Source organism: Aspergillus brunneoviolaceus, assembly GCF_003184695.1.
Source record: "Aspergillus brunneoviolaceus CBS 621.78 unplaced genomic scaffold BO95scaffold_66, whole genome shotgun sequence".
NCBI lineage: Eukaryota > Fungi > Ascomycota > Eurotiomycetes > Eurotiales > Aspergillaceae > Aspergillus > Aspergillus brunneoviolaceus.
Genome location: NW_020290796.1, coordinates 161185 through 182400, shown reverse-complemented (window position 1 = coordinate 182400; position 21216 = coordinate 161185). Strand labels below are relative to the sequence as shown.

The window sequence follows — 21216 nt, the reverse complement described above, 5'->3', positions numbered from 1 at the left end:
CCGAGAGGCAGGATGAGTTGCATAGTGGCGGTTGCCAGTTGGCCATTGCATCTCCGGGCCCCTCCAAAACAACCGGGGACGATCTCATCCCATCCCCACCCTCTCATGTCCCCAAAAAAAGTGGGTGCATGTGTAAACCAGATGTCCATCAGAGACTGGAAGTGAGTGGACAATTGATCCACCCAGACCCGGAGCATGAGTGGCATACCACCTGGGAGAAGTGGACAACCAAACCCACCGAGAATTTCTCCGCATGCGAGACACCCCCCGAAGTTGATCTTCGATGGAGCACAGCGCAGAAGCACTGCCCCTCATTGCCAGCTACACCAAAACAAATAAGAAGCATGATCGACCCCTCCTTCTATCCTCAATCCTCACGGTCATCCATCCCTTACCACCCCCCATAATTCACCTTTAGCCCGTGATGCCCAAACCTTCCTCCCAGATTCACCGCGCCTGGTGGAAGGAGAGCTCCGTCTATCAGATCTGGCCCGCCTCCTACAAAGACAGCAACGATGACGGCATCGGCGACATCCCCGGCATCGTCTCGAAGCTGGACTACATCAAGGGCCTGGGCGTCGATATCGTCTGGCTCTGCCCCTCCTACAAGTCGCCCCAGGTCGACATGGGCTACGACATCTCCGATTATTACAGCATCGCCGACGAGTACGGCACGGTCGCGGACGTCGAGAACCTCATCCAGGGCTGCCACGCGCGGGGCATGAAGCTGCTCATGGATCTCGTGGTCAACCACACCAGCGACCAGCACGAGTGGTTCAAGCAGTCGCGCAGTTCCAAGGACAACGAGTACCGGAATTGGTACGTCTGGAAGCCGGCGCGGTATGACGAGCAGGGCAATCGCCAACCGCCCAACAATTGGGTTTCACACTTCCAAGGTGACTTTCGGCTCTGCATTTCACAGACAGGGATACGAGGCTAATATTTCCACCATCACCCCTGTAGGAAGCGCCTGGCAGTGGGACGAGCACACTCAGGAATACTACCTCCACCTGTACGCGACCGAGCAGCCCGACCTCAACTGGGAGCACCCGCCCGTGCGCCAGGCGGTGCACGACATCGTGCGCTTCTGGCTGGACAAGGGCGCCGACGGGTTCCGGATGGACGTCATCAACTTCATCAGCAAGGACCAGCAGTTTCCCGACGCGCCCGTCCAGGACCCGCGGACGCCCTGGCAGTGGGGCGACAAGTACTACGCCAACGGGCCGCGACTGCACGAGTACCTGCAGGGCATCGGCCAGATCCTGAAGGAGTACGACGCCTTCAGCGTGGGCGAGATGCCCTTCGTTCGCGACACCGACGAGGTCCTCCGCGCCGTGCGCTACGACCGCAACGAGATCAACATGATCTTCAACTTCGAGCACGTCGACATCGACCACGGCCCGTACGGCGACAAGTTTCGGCCCGGCAGCTGGAAGCTCACCGACCTCAAGAGCTTCTTCGAGACGTGGCAGAAGTTCATGTACGAGAATGATGGCTGGAATGCCCTGTACTGGGAGAACCACGATCAGCCGCGCTCGATTGACCGGTACACGAACGCGAAGGAGGAGTTCCGCACCGAGGCCGGGAAGATGCTGGCGACGATCCTGGCGCTGCAGTCTGGTACGCCGTTTGTGTACCAGGGCCAGGAGCTGGGGATGAGGAATGTGCCCGTGGAGTGGGATATCAGCGAGTACAAGGACATTGACTGTCTCAACCACTGGCATAGGTAAGATGTTCTGCCCGGAAAAGAAGAAAAGATGCGGAATAGAGACTGACTTGTACGTGGACTACAGACTCCTCAAACAGAAACCCGACGACACCGAAGCGCAGAGGATCGCCCGCCAGGAATACCAGAAGAAATCCCGCGACAACGCCCGCACCCCGGTGCAATGGTCCGCGGGCCCGAACGGCGGCTTCACCGGCCCCAACGTCAAGCCCTGGATGGCGGTCAACCCCGACTCCGAGCGCGTCAACGCCGAGGCGCAGGTCAAGGACCCGCAGTCGACGTACCACTACTGGGCCTCCGTGCTGCGGCTGCGGAAGAAGTACCTCGACATCTTTGTCTACGGGGACTACACGCTGGTCGACAGGGAGAGCCAGGGGGTCTTCGCGTACACCCGGCAGTACGAGGACCAGAAGGCGCTGGTGCTGGCCAACTGGACCGACCAGACGCTGGAGTGGGACCCGGTCGCCAATGGGGTGGGGGCCGTGAAGGAGGTGGTTTTGAACACATACGAGAGCGCCGAGTCGGCCGAGGGGAGAATCCGGAGTGGTGGGAAATGGTCGCTCCGTCCGTATGAGGCGGTGGTTGTGCTGGTGCAGGCGTGAAATGATTTTGATGACGGGCTGGAAACGAATGATTTCGACGTGCGCGAAGTAAACTACATGATTTTAACAAGACTTTTAATAAGATGACTGCACTTTCTGATCGGGATTGGGTCTTGGCTCATGCACTTAGATCCTGGAGTTTGCGTCTCAGCAGATATGGTTTCATGGGATACTCCCCTTACCTGGTAGGGAGATTGGGTAAAGGTGTGATAAGATGCCAGAGTACGCAATGGTTGGTGACTTAGGTAGCAAAGCCTGCGAAGTTAATAACTCAACCCCACATTCCCATGTTCTTTTACTCCGACACCAAACCAACCCAGAGCAAATGCATTTGCTAAGTCTACTTCATGCGATAAAACCGACACAGACAACATCTGCCAAATGGAGGTAAACTTTCCCATGAGCTCTCGCTCTCCTGGCAGCAACCACTCATCTCAGCATTCGTCTCCTCAACTCACTATCTATCCCATCCGTCGCGGGTTCCTCCTTTTCTTATGACATGCACACAGCCCACAACCCCCTCCACCCTCCCTCCAGAGATGAGGATACCCACCACCCCCCAAAAGATCCTCCCATGAACTTGCCACCCCACCCCACCCCACCCCACCACGATGTGCCTTTCATTGGATAGGAGATTATCCTTTTTCTGGAATTGAAGGCGGAGCGTTGGTTGTGAGGGGTTGGGGTGTGGGTGTTCGATTACTGCGGGAGGAAGAGTAACTCCGAGCTTATGACCGTGAAGGCCAACCTTCTTGTTGCGACGACTTATGATTTATTTCTCTTGCTGGGAAATTGTGGCCCGGTGGTGGTCGTTAGACCAGGCCAGCCCACACCGCAACCACAGGGACTATGTACAACCACCTCGCCGCCACGACGAAGCTGCCCCCGGCGCCGGACTTCTTCGCGTCCGCCATCAGCACACTCGGTTCGTACGCGGCGGGCTCGGTGCTGTTCCGCGTGCCGTCCCAGCAGTACTTCTCGAAGCAAGCGGCGCAGACGGACGGCACGTCCGTGCCGGTGCGGTCGAACGAGCGCGCCAGCACCGCGCAGCCGGCACACGTGGGCCAGTCGGCGTACGCGGGCCGGGAGCCGTTGCCCGCGGTGACGACGTTATAGCCGTTCGTGATCATGGCGTCGCGCTCGGCGATCTCGTACTGGAGCTGGAAGGTCGACTTGTTGGAGTAGGTGGTGTAGGGGTAGTTGGGGAGGTAGACGACGAGCGGCGCGCGGCCGGGGCCGGGGCCGGTGAGGTTGGAGCTGTTGCAGCCGAAGAAGGTGGGCCGGGTGTTGAGCCCGAGGTTGACGAAGGTGTTCTTGTCGGGGACGCTGGGGAAGCCCGTGCCGTTGCCGATGCCGCTCGCGTTGAGGCTGCGCTCGTACGTCGCCACCAGCGGGCTGCCGTTGGGCCAGCTGTTGGCCGTGCTGGCGGACGAGTCCACCGCGAAGATCACGTCCACCTGCCGGTCCGGCTGGATCAGCGGGTGCAGTGGTAGGTTCTGCTTGTCCTCGCCGCCGTCGACGACGTTGAGGTCTGGGGTCTGCTCGTACGCGGCCGACGCGTGGCGGTACCCGTAGAACGGGTTGGGCGAGTAGATCGCGATGTCGTCGTTGCGCTCGCCTAGGTCGGCGAGGAGGTCCGCGGCGATGTTCTTGAGCGTGCTGGGCAGATCTGTCGTGTTGAGCTTCAGGATGAACTGGTTGAACAGGCTCGACGACGTCCCCATGACGAACCCGGCGTTGTCGTAGCCGCGCACGCAGCTGGTGTTGGAGGGCACCTCCCCGTCTTCAAAGTATGTTCCCAGGTATTCGAGGGGCGCGAAGCCGAAGATTGACGGATCGAAGCTGCCGAATTCCCAGGGGTTGAACTCGTACACGGTGGAGTTGCTGCCGATCAGAGTCTCGCCTGGGTTGCGTCCGTCTGCGACCAGGAGCGGCAGGGGCATCTTGCCGTCCTTGAAATCTTGGGTCAATGCGATGGAGGACCAGGTGTAGCTCGGTCCGCCGTTGGTGGCGTTGATGAGTTGGTACGAGAGCGCGCGGCCCCAGTAGTCGGTGAAGGAGATGTTGAACCCGGCTGAGCGTTTTCCGGCCACCACCTTGACCAGTTCCTCGTAGTACTTCGCCGTGTCCCAGATCTGCAGGCCCTTGGTCTTGGGCCCCTTGATGATCGAGTTTTGAAACTGCCACACTTCGCCTTCCTTGTAGGTTTGTAGGTTGGAGATGGTGGTGAAGTTGTTGATGTAGATCGAGCCCAGCAGCCAGCCGCCTCCGGACAAGCCCGATAGGTACGTTGCAGACTGCAGGAGACCCCCCAGTTGGCCGCTCCGGGTCGATCCCTCCGTGCGGCTGTCGAAGGCTTTAATGGCACCTGCGCCGTTCGTCAAGGCTCGGTAGCCGCCACCGGACACGGCGATACCGATGTTGGGCAGGTTGGACACATTGGAAGCATGGTTGGTGATGTACGACACAGCATCGAAGTCGCTCATGTTGATGTGTCCGAAGAAGTCCTTCATGGCAGAGATGGTCTGCTGACGGCGCACATCCAGCCATGCTGTTTCATTCTTCGACAGCGCGGATGCGCTTCGAATCGTCGGCCTGCTGGAGGGGCAGGTCACGTTGCTGGGAGTATAATCATCGGGGGCGTTGGGGAGGGCACGTCGTGAGAGGTCTTCAAATGTCACATCCCCTGAGGTAGGTACAGCCACGCTGCCTGCTAAGTCCAAAGTCAGTATTGTAGGATGAGTACGGCTTGACAAGGTCTGAGAGTCATACTAGGGATAGACCCGAGAGCAAGCAGCGTCGAAAGCGAGATCCCCGTGAGCTTCATGGCGTAGTAGTGACCGCCAAAACTGAGCAATTCAGATCCATCCACCACAAGGCGAACGCCTTAGCCGTTGGGGTCGACCGTCTTTTATGAGCTCAGGTCCATGAAGGGCGAATCGGGAGTTTCTCTCAATTGTGCGTGGCTCAAAAATAGGACCGAAGAAACAGCAGAGTTCAGAGCTCAGCCACGGCGGGTGCTTACTTTTGCTGCCTGGAATGGAGGCGCCTCTCCCCCTGGTGATTGCACTACCCATGTCATACGGACAGTCTCGGAGTTTGAAGAAGTATGGTAAGAGAAACAATTAGAACCCTACAATCTCCACCAGACCCTGACCCAGAGCTGCCGATTGGACAGTCAGTCCAGGCAACAGAAATAAAGGTGCTTGAAAAAGGCGCGGGGTGGGGATCTCGGGGCCCGAGGAGATCCAAAAGTCAGCTCTGACTTGATGACTTCATTTATTTGGTGTGCTCGAACCGGGTTGGCCATGTTCATGGGACCAAATGAGGTGGTCGAAAATATGAAATGCATGAAGACGTGGCTGTATGTCTATCCCCAATCCATAAAACATGGTTAATTCGTGTGTTACAAGTGATCTCCCTGAAGAAGGATCCTGGCCCGGGAGGCTCAGCCCTACAGGGCGCCGCCCCCTCGGCTGCTCGGCTCCCGTGGACATCCCCAGTCAGCATGTCCATCACGCTCGTCGACTAAGAATGTATGTCTTCGTTCTTTAGTACTGAATTCTTGTCTCCGAATTGACTGCATCTCGCGTCTAGAATTAAATAATGCAATGGATCACAATTGCGGTAGGTTGCAAGACAGCCAAATTCAGACTGACAGCAATTGAGCCACGTAGTATGAGATTGACTCCTAACAGCCAACCAACCCGCCAATGTACACACACCGTACATGGCATCGCATCTCTGAAGAGAATATTAATGTTTTCTTCCGGAAGGGCTCAATCACACTCGTATCATGCGGAAGAACACTGCTGAGCTTCTAGTCGATAGCTTCCATGACATGACAACTGTGTTGATCCTCGGTGAAATGCTGCAAATAGTGTCGCCCTCTCCCGAAGCATGTAAGCTTCAGCAAGAAATCAATTCTTGGTGCCCACAGAGCATCCTCAATGGATGGTGAATATTAGTGAATGGACTCATGGAGATACTCCAGGCCTCGAGCCGCTAAGACAAAACGAGCTAGTAGGATAACCGACCTGGGATGGACGGACTCGACTGTGATCAGTAAGCGGTGTCCCAGGCGGCCCATGATTCTGCCGCACGGGCGCCTTGATGCCGCGGACGGCATCTCTCCAAGCGCATCCCAACCTCTTCCCTCGTCCACTCCTCAATGACTGTCCATCATGTCGCATTTCAATCCCGAGGATAACCGGTTTCCTTCGGGACCTCCGCACCGACCTGTTCCTCGCCGCGATGACCGGGACGGCCGAATGTACGACGATCGCTCGCCTTCCCGATCGCGCTCGCCTGGCGGTATTACGCCCTCCTCCCCGCAAACCAGTAGCACAGGGCAAAGGCTATGCTTTGATGAACCGTCCACATATCTTTTTCTTTGCTTTGGAACATGGTAGTAACTGACTCTGCTTCGCCATGAGAAAGATTTGCCCCACTCTCCTCCGCGGGGACCAGCTTCAGAGCGAAGAGGAGACCATACCAGAGATCGACCCAACTCTAGACCTCGTTACCGCAGCCGGGACCGCGATGACTATCGCCGCCGCTCCTCGCGTTCCCCTCCACCGCGGCGCGGCAGACCAGCGTACAGGGACCGCGATCGCGAGGGCTACCGCTCCCCCGGATACGGTAGCCGGAGCCGAAGCTACAGTCGCAGCCGCAGTCGCAGCCCCCGCCGAGGCCGGCATTCGCATTACGGGCAAGAGAGTCGGGAGGTGATGATGGATGGGTTACCGGTGGATATGGTGGAAGAAGACGTGCGATAACTCCTTCCCCTTTTTATGTTTCTGTGTCCGGCGCCCTAAAGCGGCGCCCTCCGGAATACCACCGTTATTTGATGGCAAGAGGCTGAGATGTCTGGTCGAGGTGTTGAACAGATCACGAATGAGTTGAAAGAATTCTACAATGTGGATGGTCTGGATGACGTCCGTGTCATTCGTGATCGACAGACAAGTAGGTGATGCTTGGTCTGTTTTGCCCCCGTCAAGCTAATCGTGGCTTCAGAGGCTTCACGTCAGTTGGGCTTTTTGAGATTCCGAGATCTCAACCAGTCGCGGGCGTTCGTCGAACGCAATTTTCCCAACATCTACCTCCATGGGCCCAATCCACATAACGACCGCGGCACTAAGGTGCGCATCGCCTACAGTCGCGAGAGAGAGGACCGTGCCCGGGCCCGCGCGGAGGCTGACTGGACCTGCATGATGGTAAGGCCGGAATTCAGCCACTAAGCCTGATTCACGCGCTAACTTCTCTAGTGTGCTATTGTCAATTATTCTACTCGTCAAAAGTGCTTTCGTTGTCAAGCACCTCGACCTGGTATGTTGCTCATGAGGACGTCAACTCGCAGTAAGCTTATTCGGACCAGATGGCGGCCCCGCCGGTCCTCCTGGACTGCCGGCCCCGAGAGTCGAGAACCACGGCGATAATGATGCGGCGCCCGAGAACCAACCGTCGCAGTTCCTTCTTTTCCGCGGACTGGAATCGTCGGTCACCGAAGAACTGCTGGCCAAGGGTGTGGCCAAGTTGTACCGTCCTTTGTCTTCCAGCAACGATGCCACAGGAGGTGCGAAGAAGGGAGCTAAAGTGGCTTCGACCACGGGAGACTCGAACCTCGGGGCTCGAGATGGCTCCATTCGCCGTGTTCTGCTTGTGAGAGGGCGCAAAACCAACGAGAGCTGGCGCTACGGGTTTGCGGAATTCGCGACTATTCAGGTATGTCGCCCTTAGCAGCTCCAAGGCCTAGTTAACATAGTCCTAGGATGCACAAGCTGCCATCACCCGACTCAATTCATTTGACAAGTTTACCATCTCCTCGCGGCCGGTTTTGGTCAGCTACATCCATGCTGGTGTTTTTGTCCCGGTCCTTAATCCCACCCCCAGCAATGAACGATTCACGTTCAGTCCGCTGAACAACCCAGCCTTGAAACTCATGTACTGGGACGAAGAGGCCTATGTGAAAGAGCTTACGGTGTCCACAGCGGAACTTGACAGCGGCAAGGGAGACAGGGCGGCTGGTCAGGAGGGACCCACCAAGGGCAGCAAGGACGCCGACAAGGCCAAGAAGCGAAAGGCCGACGCAGCCGCGAGTGCCGCGGCCAAGAAGATGGCAGTGCCGTCGCATCTGCAGTTCTGGAGCAACCGCCACGCGGAGCTGCACGGGATCCAGAAGAAGGATGGCGAGGACAAACCCGGCGGTGGGGAGCTGCAACAGCAGCCGACGTCGGAGACTGCAGCATCCCCGCTGGACCCCGCCGCGCCCCCGAGTCAATCCTATGCCAACCCCACCCAGAACTGCTGCTACCTGTGCATGCGGAAATTCAAGTCCACCGCCCAGGTCAACCTGCACGAACGCCTCAGTCAGATGCACCGCGAGAATCTGCTGGATGAGGAGCGCATCGCGCATGCCACGCGCAAGCTCGTCAAGCACGGCATCATCCCGCAACCGACGGAGTATCGCGACCGCGCCCGCGAACGGCGACAGGCGTTCGGCCGGTCCAAGGCTGGTGGAGGGGCCAAGCCGCGGCCCGCAGCCCCTGCGGCCAAGGAAGAGGAGCCGGCAGTGCCAGCAGCGTCCAAGGGTGCCTCGCTGCTCAGCAAGATGGGCTGGTCCGCGGGGTCTGGACTGGGGGCGCAGGGCACGGGGATGACGGCGCCGATTGCGACCGAGGTGTATGCGCAGGGGGTAGGCTTGGGGGCGCAAGGGAGCAAGCTGGGCGATGCGACGGAGGAGGCGGGGCGCAACACGCGGGGTCGGTACGATGAGTTTCTGGAAAAGACGCGACAGACGGCGCGGGAGCGATACGAACAGATGGAGCAGTAGATGGGTAGTTATAGGAACGTTGGTGGTTGTCATTATTGATCATAGCATTTTGTGTGTCTTTTGAGCTTGAGCTTAAGCCCGTAAGGATGCGTAAATACAAGAGTAGGGTATGTATGTGTATGTTGTCATGCAAAAGTAGAGACGATGTCCTGTCCAATCCCGAAGCACCTGTGACCATTAAAAAAAGAACTCCATCCTTCAACCCACCCCCATGTATCCTATCCATGCTCCCCCCAGAAAAGAAACCCTCACTCCTCCTTCTTCCCCTCCCCATCCACCAAACCCCTAGCATCCTCCATCTCCCTCTCCCGCTGCGCCCTCAACTCCCGCCCAAACTTCTCCCCCAGCACCTTGGCCGCCCACGCCTCCACCTCCCTCTCCATCTCCTGATCCCCCTCCACCAACCCCTTCGCGGCATCGGCTTCGGAGAGCGAAACCCGCCGCACATACCGCCGCATATCGTCGACACTATTGATATCCATCGCGTACAGCACGCCCCCGGTACTCATCATCGCGAACGCCAGCACATTCAGCGTGGCCAGGTTGAGCGCCTCGAACGCCTCGACGCCCCCGCTGACCGTGGGCTTGTGGTAGGGCGCACTGGTGTAGAAGGGCGGGATGGCGGCGAGGCGGCGGCGGCTGATCGCGCGGCGGGTGGTGAGCAGGCTCAGGGCGAGGAAGGCGGTGCCGCCGAGGAGGAGTTTGAGGTTCGTTTGCGGCGTCCAGAGTTTGGGGAGCGGAGGGTCGAATTCTTCTATTGCTGGGCGGGATGAGGAGGGGGTTGTGTTGGTGTTTGTGGGGGTTTGGTCGGAGGGGGTGTCGGTGTCGGATGCGGTGGAGGGTTTTTGTTGGTCGGGGATGAAGGAGCGGAGGAGGCCCATTTTGAGAGGGTTGTATTGTTGGTTGTGGTGGCGGTGGTGCTGGTGGTGGACGTGGGTGAGGTGGGGTTCAATTGATGCTTATTGTTCGCGCATGAGGATTGAATGGTTTGTTTGTGAGGGTGTTGTTAATGAGGGTGAGAGGATTGTTTGTTGAGGGTTGAGGAGAAAGAGGAGAAAGAGGAGTTGCGATGGTGGCTTAGTCAGAGCAGAGCAGAGCGTTTTATCTCCACTAACTCCGTGTATGTGTCATGTCGACACTTCTCTGCGCTTCGGTCTTGTTCCCTCTGCGTGATTTCTTCGTGCGGCTTTTGCATGGATCGTGTTCTACTCATGATGGCTCGCTATATTTTATGAGAGTGTTTGCGTGTCTCATGAACATCCGCTCTCGCTGCCTCCAGATCGGAGCACTAAGTTGGCACGTGGATAACATGATAGCTTGTCTGTTGTAGACCCACCTCTCTGACCTTTATCGAGTACGCGTCTTGAAGACGGCTGTGACTTTGGGTGGAAGGGTCCGGATCTACTAGATCCTACTCACGACAAAAAGGTACGGTACAGGCGTTGTTTTCTACGACGATAGCTCACTTTTGGCTCGGTTGTGCTGGACCAAGTGGCTCCTCTTTCTCCAAGAGCCTAAGTATCAGATTTCTATTGTCTCCTTTATGTGCATATCTGTACAATGTATACTCGAGTTCTGCAATCATGTCTGTTCTACTGCAGAACTTATAGTAAGGAGGTTCGAGTCGCATGCGGTTGTTCTATTAGAGCCGCGTGGAAATCTAGCAGGCCGGTCATGTGTTTTAGCTTGCTCTGGGCAACTGCTTCTGGTGGAGCGTCTGATCAGTAGCTGCACAAGTTTTGTAATGAGCCGCTAAATTGTTGTTGAGTGATTTATGTCTTGAGATCTCGCATTGACATGGGTAGAGCCGTGGATAAGAACTGGTAAGTATCCTGTAGGTCAAGACTGTTGCGACTTCGCCAGGGATGCGCACAGCAACATGACACAGGTTTTGCCGTATCGGGTGCTTTTGTATAGTATGCCTCCGTTTTCAGCTGAGGTCTCTCGCTTCATCAGAGGTGTATAAGAGTTATGGGCACACTAAAAGTCGAGGGAGATGCAAGACCTCCTATGGCGTTCAAACCGTTCGCCCGGCCAATTTCCAATGGAAGAGATCCAGTGGAAGGCAGAGAGACACAGACAAATTGTTGAGCTGGCCAAAAACATAGCCCGGGACAAGCTCTATCATTGAACGCCCTCCACGGAGCCAAATGTATAAATCCGCAGCACCCGCTGCTTCTGTTCCAAGATCCAAGCATGTAGCTCATCCGTCAAAGGTAGCATGGTCATATTGAACAGATTCGTGGACGCCAGCCATCCTCCCAAAAGTGGCGATGTCTGACGGTGGCCCGCGGTGACCCGGCGTGCATCCGCCTCGGGATAGTCGATCTTCTCCATGCCCATCTGGGCCGGCTTCGACTGGCTTCCAAGGAAGTATGGGATGGTGGCGCAGATGCCGGTAGCAAGGTCTTGGATGGTGTCCAGGGCGCTCTGAATGTCGTCTGTGCGGATGGGCGGCGGAAGGAGGCGCAGACAATCGAGGATGATGTTCTGGATGACAATGCGCGAGTCGCGGTAGAAATTCCAGGTGCTGGCGATCCAGATGTCCGCGTAGCAGTCACAACGGTTCTTGTACATGCCTGCCTTGCGGATGGAATCCGATATCATGGTGGCGGAGACGGGGTGCCAGTGCGAGGGGAGGGCGTGTGTCCAAGCTACAAGTTTGGTGTCCAGATGCCTCGCCCGAGCGAGGATCTCCTCGAGCTCGGTGACATTGGCGGCTGGATGGTCCAAGACAAGCTTGTCCCATGCTTGTCGCAGGCTGACCAGGTCAGATGTGGCCATCAACAGTTGAGTTGAGGCAGACTCGGGCGCAACTGGCGCGGGCGGCCAGACCTTGGGGGTCTGCATGACAGGATACGCGAGCCCTTTGGTTGTTTTGATCTGAATCATTAGTCGAACAAGTCCAATGAGTTGCACGCCACTAGAGCTTACAAGTTGTGCATGTACTGCATTTTCCAACGTTATCGAGAGGTCCGTCTCCCGCTGATCTTGACTCCGACTATTTATCAACGCAATTGCGCCCCGTAAATGTGTCTTGCCTGGGGCCCTGCGCTCCTTCATAGCTGAGAATTCCTGGCCATATCATTAGATCCGAGCATTCAATGAATAAACGGGCTAGTCACCTCATAAATTAAGAGCAAGAGCACCGTCATCAGAATCTCATCCTGGTTCCGGTCGATGTCGCCTTGAATCGCTTCTCTAGTTTTAGATATCGCTTGCACGCACAGGTGTTCGGCGGTTCGGAGATATGACCTATTGCCCGTCCACGCAGACACCGAGAAGAAAGACACCGCCAACGTGATGAGTTTCAAGTGCGACCCAGGCTGGGCGTTTGCGTAAGCATGGGGCACCATTTCCATGAACCCTTCCCGAATCAGTGGATCTTTGGGTGAATAGAGATAGGAGCTAAAGAACAATGATGCCACCGTGTCTTCAAGAGGCAGGTTTACGCTTTTCGGGATATTGCAGGTTTTGTCGAATACAATGTCCATCCAATCGGCCCTTGTCACGTTGGTGGACACGGCGGTTTCAGGCGCTGCCGCAATCACTGAGGTGGTTAGAGAAGCCAGTTTGGCCGGACTCGCTGGGACTGCATTTGAAACACGAGCGTCTCGCTTCTTGCGTTTGAAGGCGACCTGATCCCGGAGCATAACATCAAAAGGATCTAGATACCCTGGACATGACCGATTCGTCCGCACACAAGCTCTACAGTGTGGGCGAGTTTCATCGCACTGAGTGGCGATTAACAGTAGTCGTTTACAGAATCCGAGACACTAACCTTGATACGCCTTGTCCGGCAGTTCTGACACCCGGTGCTTGGCTTACCACGATAGACCATGGTGGAGGCCCCTGAGTCTGGATAGCCCACAAATTTGGGATCGGACTAGTTATCCGTGTACTCCGTACTTCATCGACACTTTAAGTGCATTGTTCAATACCAAGCGGTCGAGACACATGGATTTTCTGCCACGCGGATCTCTGTTTCATCTGGACATCACAAGCATTCTCAAGTGCAGCATGTATCCGGGTGGTTCGGATGGTCAGATCAGGTACGGAGTTCAGTGCCGTACATAAGGTCGAGATCCATGATGAGCGGAAGCCTGCACTATAACAGACATGGTTAGTCCTATCCGCTCACGTGATAAGTCCACCAGCCGAGCTGTCGCTCCTTGCTAAGAAAATCCACAGAACTATACCCAGGAATTGATAAACGCCATGAAGATTTTCCACGTAGGAAGTTCAAAATGATCATGCAACAAGATTTAACTTAGCAAACAAGTGGAGTTCGGTCACAAAGAAAAGCAATATCATGTTTCATAGATACATCAGTACATTAATATGTCTCATTATCATTGGTAGCCCATCATACAGGGCTGAAACTTGGGCTCGTAACACCGTAACACATGCAGGGATATCCGTAAGTTTCATCAATCGTTCATAATACATGAATCATTGGCATAAAAAGAGGGGCTGGGATTGAGCGTAGGAGTTCGAGTGCATGTCCAACCAGGTTTTTGTCTACTCCTCAACTGTCGTGCGAGTACGTAGACTACCTCGTATATTCCGTGTTGATCAGCATATCGGTCCGACCGGGACGGTCAAGGCGATCGATTCCTAGATGCTCTTTGCCATCGCGGCCAACATATATCCCGAAGCCATACACAGAATGCTCGCGGTCCCCGGGTGGTGCGACAACCAGTCGCGTGACCAGGTCTGCTTTGCTCCTCGGCTCACGCAAGATCTTGTCGGCGAGGAGTGGGCTCTGGTAGAGGAAGCTGATCAGATCGGCCAGCGTGCTAATATCGTGAGGGAGGTGGCGTTGACGGCGAGGCCAGATACACAAGAAGGACACAGTATAGAGAGCACAGAAGACCACCATCGCGTAGAAAGCAGGCATTGATGCTGCAATCTTGATTGCGTGTTCGGACGGGTAATTCAACGCAATGAAAACGCCTCCGGCGAGAATGGGAATGGCGGCAGACGCAATACTCATGAACGAGATCCAAGCCACTTTGTAGTGCTTGTTGGCGACAGCCAGGATAGTCACCTGGAACGGAAGATGCGACGGATACGCCAGTAACAGGCTCTCCTCTGCACGTGCACCGTTGGGTGACGACAAAGAGGCGAAGGGTTGCGACGCACGAAAGAAGACGTCGATGGGCTGCCATGCGAGAAAAAAGACGTTGCCGATAAGAGCCGGCACAAAGCTGTAGCAGAAGTTGGAAGACGAAAAGCCGCCGGTGGAAGGCAATGTGGGCAACCGTGGGGGGAAGCCTCCTCGGATGGCGTCATGAATGAAGCTAACCAGTACGAAAGCGACGAACAAAGCACATATGATTACCGTCCAAGCTATCACATATGTATCCTTGAGAAACCATGGAATCCAGCGGTAGCGAACAGAAGGAGTGTATAGATTCTCGTGGTATTCGCCCTTTTCGGCCATACCCTGGCGCTCAAGATCAACTGAGACCTTGGACAGCCCGTGCGACTGCATCTGAAGATTCTTTTCCAGGTGGTGAAGGGATGGTGTTCGGATCGGGGCATCAGCCTCGCCAATACCATAGAAGAACTCGCCGCGATTTGATAATTGCCAATAACCCAGTCGAAGGAGCCGGGGCTCGAGAGAATTCCCAACCTGCGGCAATGTTTCGGACTGTTCGAAGTCATGCAGAATGTTTGACCGTTGAATCACCGAAATGAGATCCGCCAGGCTGACAGGATCCCACATTAAGCCTGACCATGTACGAAAAAAGCGAAGCATGAGCAAAATCAGCCCAATAGTCGTCAGTCCGTAAACTGCCACCAGCGTCCAGCCCACAGCCAGAACGGAGGCCCATCGCCACGTGCCTTGGCCGTTAATTTCATACCACTTGGCCTGGAACAAACAACTCAGGAGCGGCAATGCGATGAAACTTGAGAGCCACATTGAGAGCAAAGAGAATCCAACTAGCGCCTCTCCATGCCGAAAATGTGAGAAATCAGGTAGAATGAAGTTGCGTGACGTGACTGGCAGCCTCTGCAGAATGCGGTCGTACGGCCGCTCCGATGCCATGATAGCAAAAGGCATGGTGCGGTAAACGGCAGCCTGAACCACGAAAGTCCAGATGGTGATAAACATGCCTAGAATCTGCGGTAGAAATTGCATCACGAAGTAATGGGCACCACCCTGTCTCTCATAGTCCCAAAGTCCTTGATGCCTTGGGGACCAGACATTGCAGAAAATAATTCCGGCAATCATGAGCAAGCAGCAGATTGTGAGGGCGGCCAGTGCCCATGTGCGCAATACAGGAGGCACATAGTCCAATGCAGGGTAGAGTAGGCTTTCCTCTGGGGGATCCACTGGAATGAAAGATTCTGGGTCAACCGACTTCTGGGGCGACCTTCTTGCGGAGATAGGAGATTTCGGCCGGTGTCTGACGTCCGGAGGTGAGGAAGGTCCATGTGAGCGGATGAAGCAACCTAAGCCATCATCCCAGAGCAGCGGCTCAGCGGGAGAGTCACGGCTCACGATCGAACTTCTCCTCCTAGGGCCCGCCACTTCCTCATCACGCGTCAGCTGGCTAATGGCGAAATGAATATAAGGCGAGTCGTCCATCCCAGGAGTTGGTGGGCGTCCCGCGTAGCTGTCGGCGGGAGCCCGGCTGGATGTGGTATGGGACATGGGGTTCAGGTGAACTTCTCTATCCTCGACGGAGCGGATTGTTTGGGACGCGGGTGTCAGGAAGATTCTGTTGTCGCTCGAGGAGTCTATAGAGGGTTGCGATCGCGCACCAGCCACCGGCGGGGCGAGATGCGTTCTTGATATGCTAGGGGAAGGAGGACGGGATGCAGGTCGAGAGTTGGGGGTTGCATAGCGCACGACATTGACTCGACTGCCACTCGTCCGAGACCTTGCGCTGGAGCTCTGGCTCGAGAAAGAGTAATAGTCATCTGAAGCGGCAACGGATTGTTGATCCTCGGTGTGTATCATCTGCGGTCTACTTGCTGCATGGAGTCAGGCCATCGGTTCAAACCACAATCGACCAAGGTTGGTTGGGATCTCTAGCCGGCTGTCGAACAAATCCAACATTCCACTTACAACTGACAGTCCGCAGACTCACATTGCCCGATCCCGGAGCTAACATGACGGTCGGGGTCAACCGAGGAATGTATGTGTTTCAATCGCTCACTTGCAACGCGGTATGAGATATCTCATGGACATTCCCAGCGCGTAGGACCCGAGCCGGTCGAGGGAGAGATAAGAGAGACAAGATGGTCGGGGCAGGAAGCAAGGGAGAAAAGAGCTCTGAATTGGGCTGCTATTGACTATTCGAGGTGGTTGGCGATGTGGGCGCCTGTCTTTCCCAGCCTCCGCAGCCCAGCCTCCGCAGGTCCAACGAAGACAGGACCAATAGAGGACGCCGGCATGGCAGTAGTGCTGCTATATCTAGGGTCGACATGGCCGCCAGCTATTGGAGAAACGTACTTAGTTTGGACGGGAAAGGCTTGATCGGATAAATGCCGTGGTGTGTCTGTCTGTTTGGTGTTTGGTGTTGGGTGATTGCGGTGGCACACAGAAAGAGAGATGAATCTCAATGGACTCTCTCGATGAGTCGATGGACAGCCCAACCTCCAGACAGTGCCAAGATTACGGCCCGAACCATCCAAGGCCACCCACCCACTCCTGTCAAGATCGATTCAACTTGGACACTCCGCACTGTCAAGACTACGGTGAAGTTGTGGGTGGGTGGAGGATCTCACTACAAGACTCTGAGTCGAACAATCGTGTTCTATTCGCATTTTGTTTCATCTGAATCGTATCTTGGTCAAAACGACTAGTTCCATGCAGGCGAGTTGCACATTACACCAAGCTTGTTTGTCACGCCGCCCCGCGGGAGTGGATATGTCGTTCTTCGAGAATCTCAACAAGCAGGCTATGGTTTTGCAAGTGTTCAACGACATTCAGGCTCGGTATGGCACGGCGTATAGCACAAGTTCGGCTTCTCGTGGAGAAACTGCCTGTCGCAAAATCGGTGGGCTATCGTCATCGATCCCACTTCCGCGTCATCATGTACTGTACGGTCCAGATAAGTCGTCACCTTCATGCCTTCCTCTTTTCGACCACTGCTGGTATCCATTTGAGTCCCTGTTCAATCCTGTCTTGCGGCTCGGGTACGTTGCCTTGAGACGGCATATCCTCTTGTGGTTCCTAGGGGATGAGTGGTATGTAGACGGGTGCGTGCTGTACCTGATTTCAAGGGTCTTCTAAAAATAGACTCGCGCTCAAGGGCACGCAACTGGTTCATCGTCCTGGGAGGTCCATCCTAATTTCACAAAGCATGGAGGTTCGTGGGATCTTGAGATGTCAAACCGGGACAGTAAGTGCGTGGGACTCGGCCCCATTATCGCTATCTCTGGTTTATCAAATCAGAAGAGATCCCGGCGTGGGCACCAGAGAGAGGGGGGGGGGGGGCGGAAGGAGCATTCCAAACTGACTGCGGCACCGTGGACGTGGAGAGATGTGGATATGCATTGGCGCAATTAGCGATTAGCGGGGGGGAGGGGGCAGATACGTAGAGTGGAAAAGGCAGCAACGTTAGCCACTTCCAGATACAGATCAACGGGCAGGACCACTGGTTCGTCCGCAAATTTTCAAGGAAAAAGCGATTCAAGTAATCATCCCACGAGTGCAGTGGCAATGACAGTGACAGTGACAGTGACAGTGACAGTGACAGGAAAATGTAGGTAAAGAATGATTACTCGCGTTGTGCAAGTTGGAGAGTGGCGGCGATGACTAAGGAATCCTGCCTCATTGCTCCAATCAGAACCTCATACACCTTGCAATTCCGCCCGGCCGTCCCTGCACTGCGGCGGCGGGCAGTGTTGAATTCCACCAGTTTCACTCACTCAATCCAGTCCAGTCAGTCTAGTCGAGTCCAGTCGGGTCTTTCTACCGGTACTGTCAAGTTAACTTGGAGTCTTGGACTGAGGCAGCATCCGTCCGTCAATCATCCTTCCTCTCTCCCTCCCTCCTCCCATCTCCCCTTCATTTCACCCTCTCTCTCTCTCTCTCTCTCTGTCCTCCAACTCCTTCCTACCCTTACCCTCTAACTCCAGTCATTCTTTCAATTCCCCCCTCTACAATATTCGCCCCTTCACCGGTCTTCTTCTTCTTCCTCCTCCTCCTCCTCCTCCTCTTCATCCTTCCACGCCCCCTCATATTCCCTCTCCGCATTATCTCCCATTAAATTCTTCTTTTACTCTTCTTCTTTTTACCTTTTTCTTTTCTAGATTCAGTTAGTCAGTTACTTACCTAGTTAGATCATACCTTATCTACTCCGAGTAGGGCGGATTGGTTCACCTTCCTCCAATCTCCGAATCCACCCTTCTTTGTCACCACTTCTGTCGCGGATTCCTCAGGCTTCCCGCCTCCCCTACTCTCTCCATGTCTCAGGAGGTGGGCAATCATTAAGTCCTTGCAGAGTTGCACTGGATATTACAAAACATCTTCTGAGCTTCCCTGGTGGTCACCTTGAATTCTAACTCAGCGTGCTCTAATCAATTGTGGTCAATCCCTGCCATTCGGTTTGCATCACGCCAGCCACTTCTGGTTCTCCGCTCGCCTCTCGATCGCGGCGACTGTGTCGCTCCGCTCTCGAGTCGCCATGCTTCTCAAACCCGCTACACCGCTTACTATCCTCCTACTGATCGCATTTGTTCTTCTCCTCATCTCCGTCATCTCGACTCCGATTGTCAAAAGCATACCATTAGCGACTTTCGAGAATGTCGATTATGGTGTCTTCGGTTACTGCAAAGGTGACCAGTGTACCAGCATTCATGTTGGCTATGCCGATGGTTCGTTGCCTTCTCTCTTCTGCCCGGCGCATTCTTGCCCTTCCTCTCAGAGGCTCTCCAGATGGGGTTACTGATGGAAACTCACTACTGGTGTGACAGATAACATTATTACGACCAACACCAGCAGCAGCGAATTCAATATCCCGCCCAGTACTCGGAAGTCGCTTTCAGCCATCTTGATAGTCCATCCCATCGCAGCCTTTCTTACTCTCATTTGCCTGTGCCTGGCGGCAGCAGCGCACTTTCATGCCCCGTCGCATTCGCCACGATATCTCCTAGCACTGCTAATTCTACTTCTCCCCACACTACTCGTGTCGCTCTTGGCTTTCCTCGTCGACATCTTGCTGTTCGTTCCGCATCTCAAATGGGGAGGATGGATTGTGCTCGTGGCCACCATTCTGCTTGTGACTTGCGGTGTGGTCACATGTGCCATGCGCCGGACACTTGTCAGCCGCAAGGCGAGGAAGAGGCGCATCGCAGAAAATGCTGAAATGAGTGGGGAGAATTTTTACAATCGTCAGAACGCCGCGGCAGCAGCAGGAGGCTTGGGCCAGCCGGAGAGCTTCAATGCCGATGTCAAGGAGCCGGTTGTTACTGGTTCGCCTCCTACCTCTGATGTCGGACCCACATTCACTACATTCCGTACAACAACCCATGACAGCGACGATGACCGCACTCCTTTAAACGCTCGGAATCCCCCTAGTGATGCTGCACTGCCCACTGGTCTATATGCCAATACGCGCGGTGATGTAATGGCTTACAATGCCCCACCGGATCATATCGAAAGCGCTCCTCCTTCTGTTCAAGGACCCGGGCCGCGGATGCGCCCCGGACCCCCCGATGCTGGACTCCGCAATCAGTATTCTGAGGGCAGTATGGGTTCGCGACGAGGTCCCCCTCCTCCAGGATCTGTCCCGCGTGGACGTGGCGGATATGGCCCGCGAGGAGGATACGGCCGAGGGGGTTATTACGGGCCAGGACCACGAGGACCTCCACCGGGCGGGCCGATGAGAGGCGGACATCCAGGAGCGATGGGTCGAGTTTATCGAGGACCCCCTCAGCCTGGTGGTTATGGTCCCTCGCCAGGGCCTCGGCCAACACCCCCTCCTGAAACTGAATACGATTACCGCGGCCCAGCACCCTCTGCGGGTGTTCATCGACAGCCATCTCCGGGTCCGATTGGGATGGCCGTATCTGCGGATTATGAGGCGGCTGGACAAGCTATTGAGATGCAGCCGCAGCCAAAACGCCTAGGCTCTGCTGATCCTGTGTCGCATGGGGTGACTTCCGATTCCCAGCCGCATGCGGTGTCAGCCGACGGATATCCTGAGCCCATAAGCCCTACAAGCCTTTATAGCCGGACACCGTAAGTTATTCCTCTGCTCGGAGGCACAGATCGATCATGTGTGATTGTATGTTCTAACAACCAAACAGTTCGCATAATCACCCGCGTGCTGGCTGGGCGCAAGCCGATGGCTCCGCCCACCACGCACCCTCGCCGGCGCATGGCTACGGCTCCGCGCGGCAACACGCACGTTCGCCTTCAACCGACTATTTCGAAGATGTGGATCCTCGATTTGTGAACCCCAACGAGTCGGCAGCAGCTAACCCACCACGGTTACCTCCTGCCCTCACACCTGGTGCCATTGGTGAGCGGAAACCGACGGATGATTCGGCTGAGGCCCCTCACTCACCCACTACTAGTGAAGTAAGCCACTTCACTTCCATTTCCCAACGGCCTATCAACCCTCGCTGGCGCCCACCGCCTGTTCCGGCTCAACAGAAGCATGATGTGCTGCTGGAGAACAATCCGGATTTTGACCTTCAGGCGGGTGCCGGGCGAGGAGGGCTTGCCGGAGTAGGAAGTCGGATGCCGCCCCTGTCAATACCTCGAGACGCCTCAAGATACCCCCTTCCATGAACATAATCTTTAATTCCGCGTTACACCATTGCCTCACTCTTTGCGATTGTCCGAATACGGGTCTTCCGGGGACTTACGATGCCTGTCGCTGGACGGGATCTTTTCTGGGACTGATGAACCCTTGTGTCGTGTTCGCGCAGCATGGCATTTGCATATAAGCGCACTGCGTCTGTAGCTATGATCACTACGATTTGGCATCGAAAAAACAACAGATGTACATTCATCAACGGGCGCTTGATACCGTACGGACTGCTGTTAGTTTATGATTGTTATGTTAGTCTCATAGGCATGATTACTA

General features: G+C 55.4%; 7 protein-coding genes across 7 annotated transcripts; 5 read left to right on the top strand and 2 right to left on the bottom strand.

Annotated features, from left to right (window-relative positions):
* The first annotated feature begins 120 nt into the window (after positions 1 to 120).
* On the top strand, positions 121 to 2397 carry BO95DRAFT_446099 (glycoside hydrolase family 13 protein). Its single transcript, XM_025587298.1, has 3 exons — positions 121 to 896; positions 964 to 1726; positions 1794 to 2397. The coding sequence occupies exons 1-3, from the start codon at positions 425 to 427 to the stop codon at positions 2326 to 2328; spliced, it is 1770 nt and encodes a 589-aa protein (XP_025438876.1). The 5' UTR covers positions 121 to 424; the 3' UTR covers positions 2329 to 2397.
* A 743-nt stretch (positions 2398 to 3140) lies between these two features.
* BO95DRAFT_446098 (uncharacterized protein) lies at positions 3141 to 5524 on the bottom strand (the record flags this gene model as incomplete). The annotated part of the gene is made up of 3 exons (XM_025587297.1): positions 5235 to 5524; positions 5101 to 5155; positions 3141 to 5038 (listed from the first exon to the last, which is right to left on the bottom strand). The coding sequence occupies exons 2-3, from the start codon at positions 5153 to 5155 to the stop codon at positions 3141 to 3143; spliced, it is 1953 nt and encodes a 650-aa protein (XP_025438875.1). The 5' UTR covers positions 5235 to 5524.
* Positions 5525 to 6512: 988 nt separating this feature from the next.
* Positions 6513 to 7059, top strand: BO95DRAFT_467001 (uncharacterized protein; the record flags this gene model as incomplete). The annotated part of the gene is made up of 2 exons (XM_025589258.1): positions 6513 to 6703; positions 6765 to 7059. The coding sequence occupies 2 exons, from the start codon at positions 6513 to 6515 to the stop codon at positions 7057 to 7059; spliced, it is 486 nt and encodes a 161-aa protein (XP_025438874.1).
* Positions 7060 to 7538: 479 nt separating this feature from the next.
* Positions 7539 to 9187, top strand: BO95DRAFT_446095 (uncharacterized protein; the record flags this gene model as incomplete). The annotated part of the gene is made up of 4 exons (XM_025587296.1): positions 7539 to 7544; positions 7596 to 7656; positions 7706 to 8052; positions 8099 to 9187. The coding sequence occupies 4 exons, from the start codon at positions 7539 to 7541 to the stop codon at positions 9158 to 9160; spliced, it is 1476 nt and encodes a 491-aa protein (XP_025438873.1). The 3' UTR covers positions 9161 to 9187.
* A 221-nt stretch (positions 9188 to 9408) lies between these two features.
* BO95DRAFT_455911 (DUF3433 domain-containing protein) lies at positions 9409 to 16287 on the bottom strand (the record flags this gene model as incomplete). Its single annotated transcript, XM_025588378.1, has 13 exons — positions 9409 to 9567; positions 9598 to 10080; positions 11330 to 12043; positions 12095 to 12235; positions 12286 to 12613; positions 13825 to 15290; positions 15312 to 15647; positions 15672 to 15786; positions 15823 to 15843; positions 15874 to 15910; positions 15935 to 16067; positions 16107 to 16147; positions 16242 to 16287. The coding sequence occupies 13 exons, from the start codon at positions 16285 to 16287 to the stop codon at positions 9409 to 9411; spliced, it is 4020 nt and encodes a 1339-aa protein (XP_025438872.1).
* A 186-nt stretch (positions 16288 to 16473) lies between these two features.
* Positions 16474 to 17037, top strand: BO95DRAFT_238162 (uncharacterized protein). Its single transcript, XM_025581330.1, has one exon. It carries the CDS (start codon positions 16661 to 16663, stop codon positions 16979 to 16981), a length of 321 nt encoding a protein of 106 aa, XP_025438871.1. The 5' UTR covers positions 16474 to 16660; the 3' UTR covers positions 16982 to 17037.
* Positions 17038 to 18807: 1770 nt separating this feature from the next.
* Positions 18808 to 20918, top strand: BO95DRAFT_455910 (putative pH signal transduction protein PalI; the record flags this gene model as incomplete). The annotated part of the gene is made up of 3 exons (XM_025588377.1): positions 18808 to 18997; positions 19097 to 20363; positions 20432 to 20918. 3 exons carry the CDS (start codon positions 18808 to 18810, stop codon positions 20916 to 20918), a joined length of 1944 nt encoding a protein of 647 aa, XP_025438870.1.
* Positions 20919 to 21216: the final 298 nt, after the last annotated feature.

Excerpts from the sequence above, each read along its gene's own strand:
- BO95DRAFT_446099 (XM_025587298.1), top strand. The coding sequence starts at position 425 with ATGCCCAAACCTTCCTCCCAGATTCACCGCGCCTGGTGGAAGGAGAGC. Across the intron at positions 897-963 it reads TTGGGTTTCACACTTCCAAG|GAAGCGCCTGGCAGTGGGAC; the intron begins GTGACTTTCGGC and ends TCACCCCTGTAG. Across the intron at positions 1,727-1,793 it reads TGTCTCAACCACTGGCATAG|ACTCCTCAAACAGAAACCCG; the intron begins GTAAGATGTTCT and ends CGTGGACTACAG.
- BO95DRAFT_238162 (XM_025581330.1), top strand. The coding sequence starts at position 16,661 with ATGCCGTGGTGTGTCTGTCTGTTTGGTGTTTGGTGTTGGGTGATTGCG.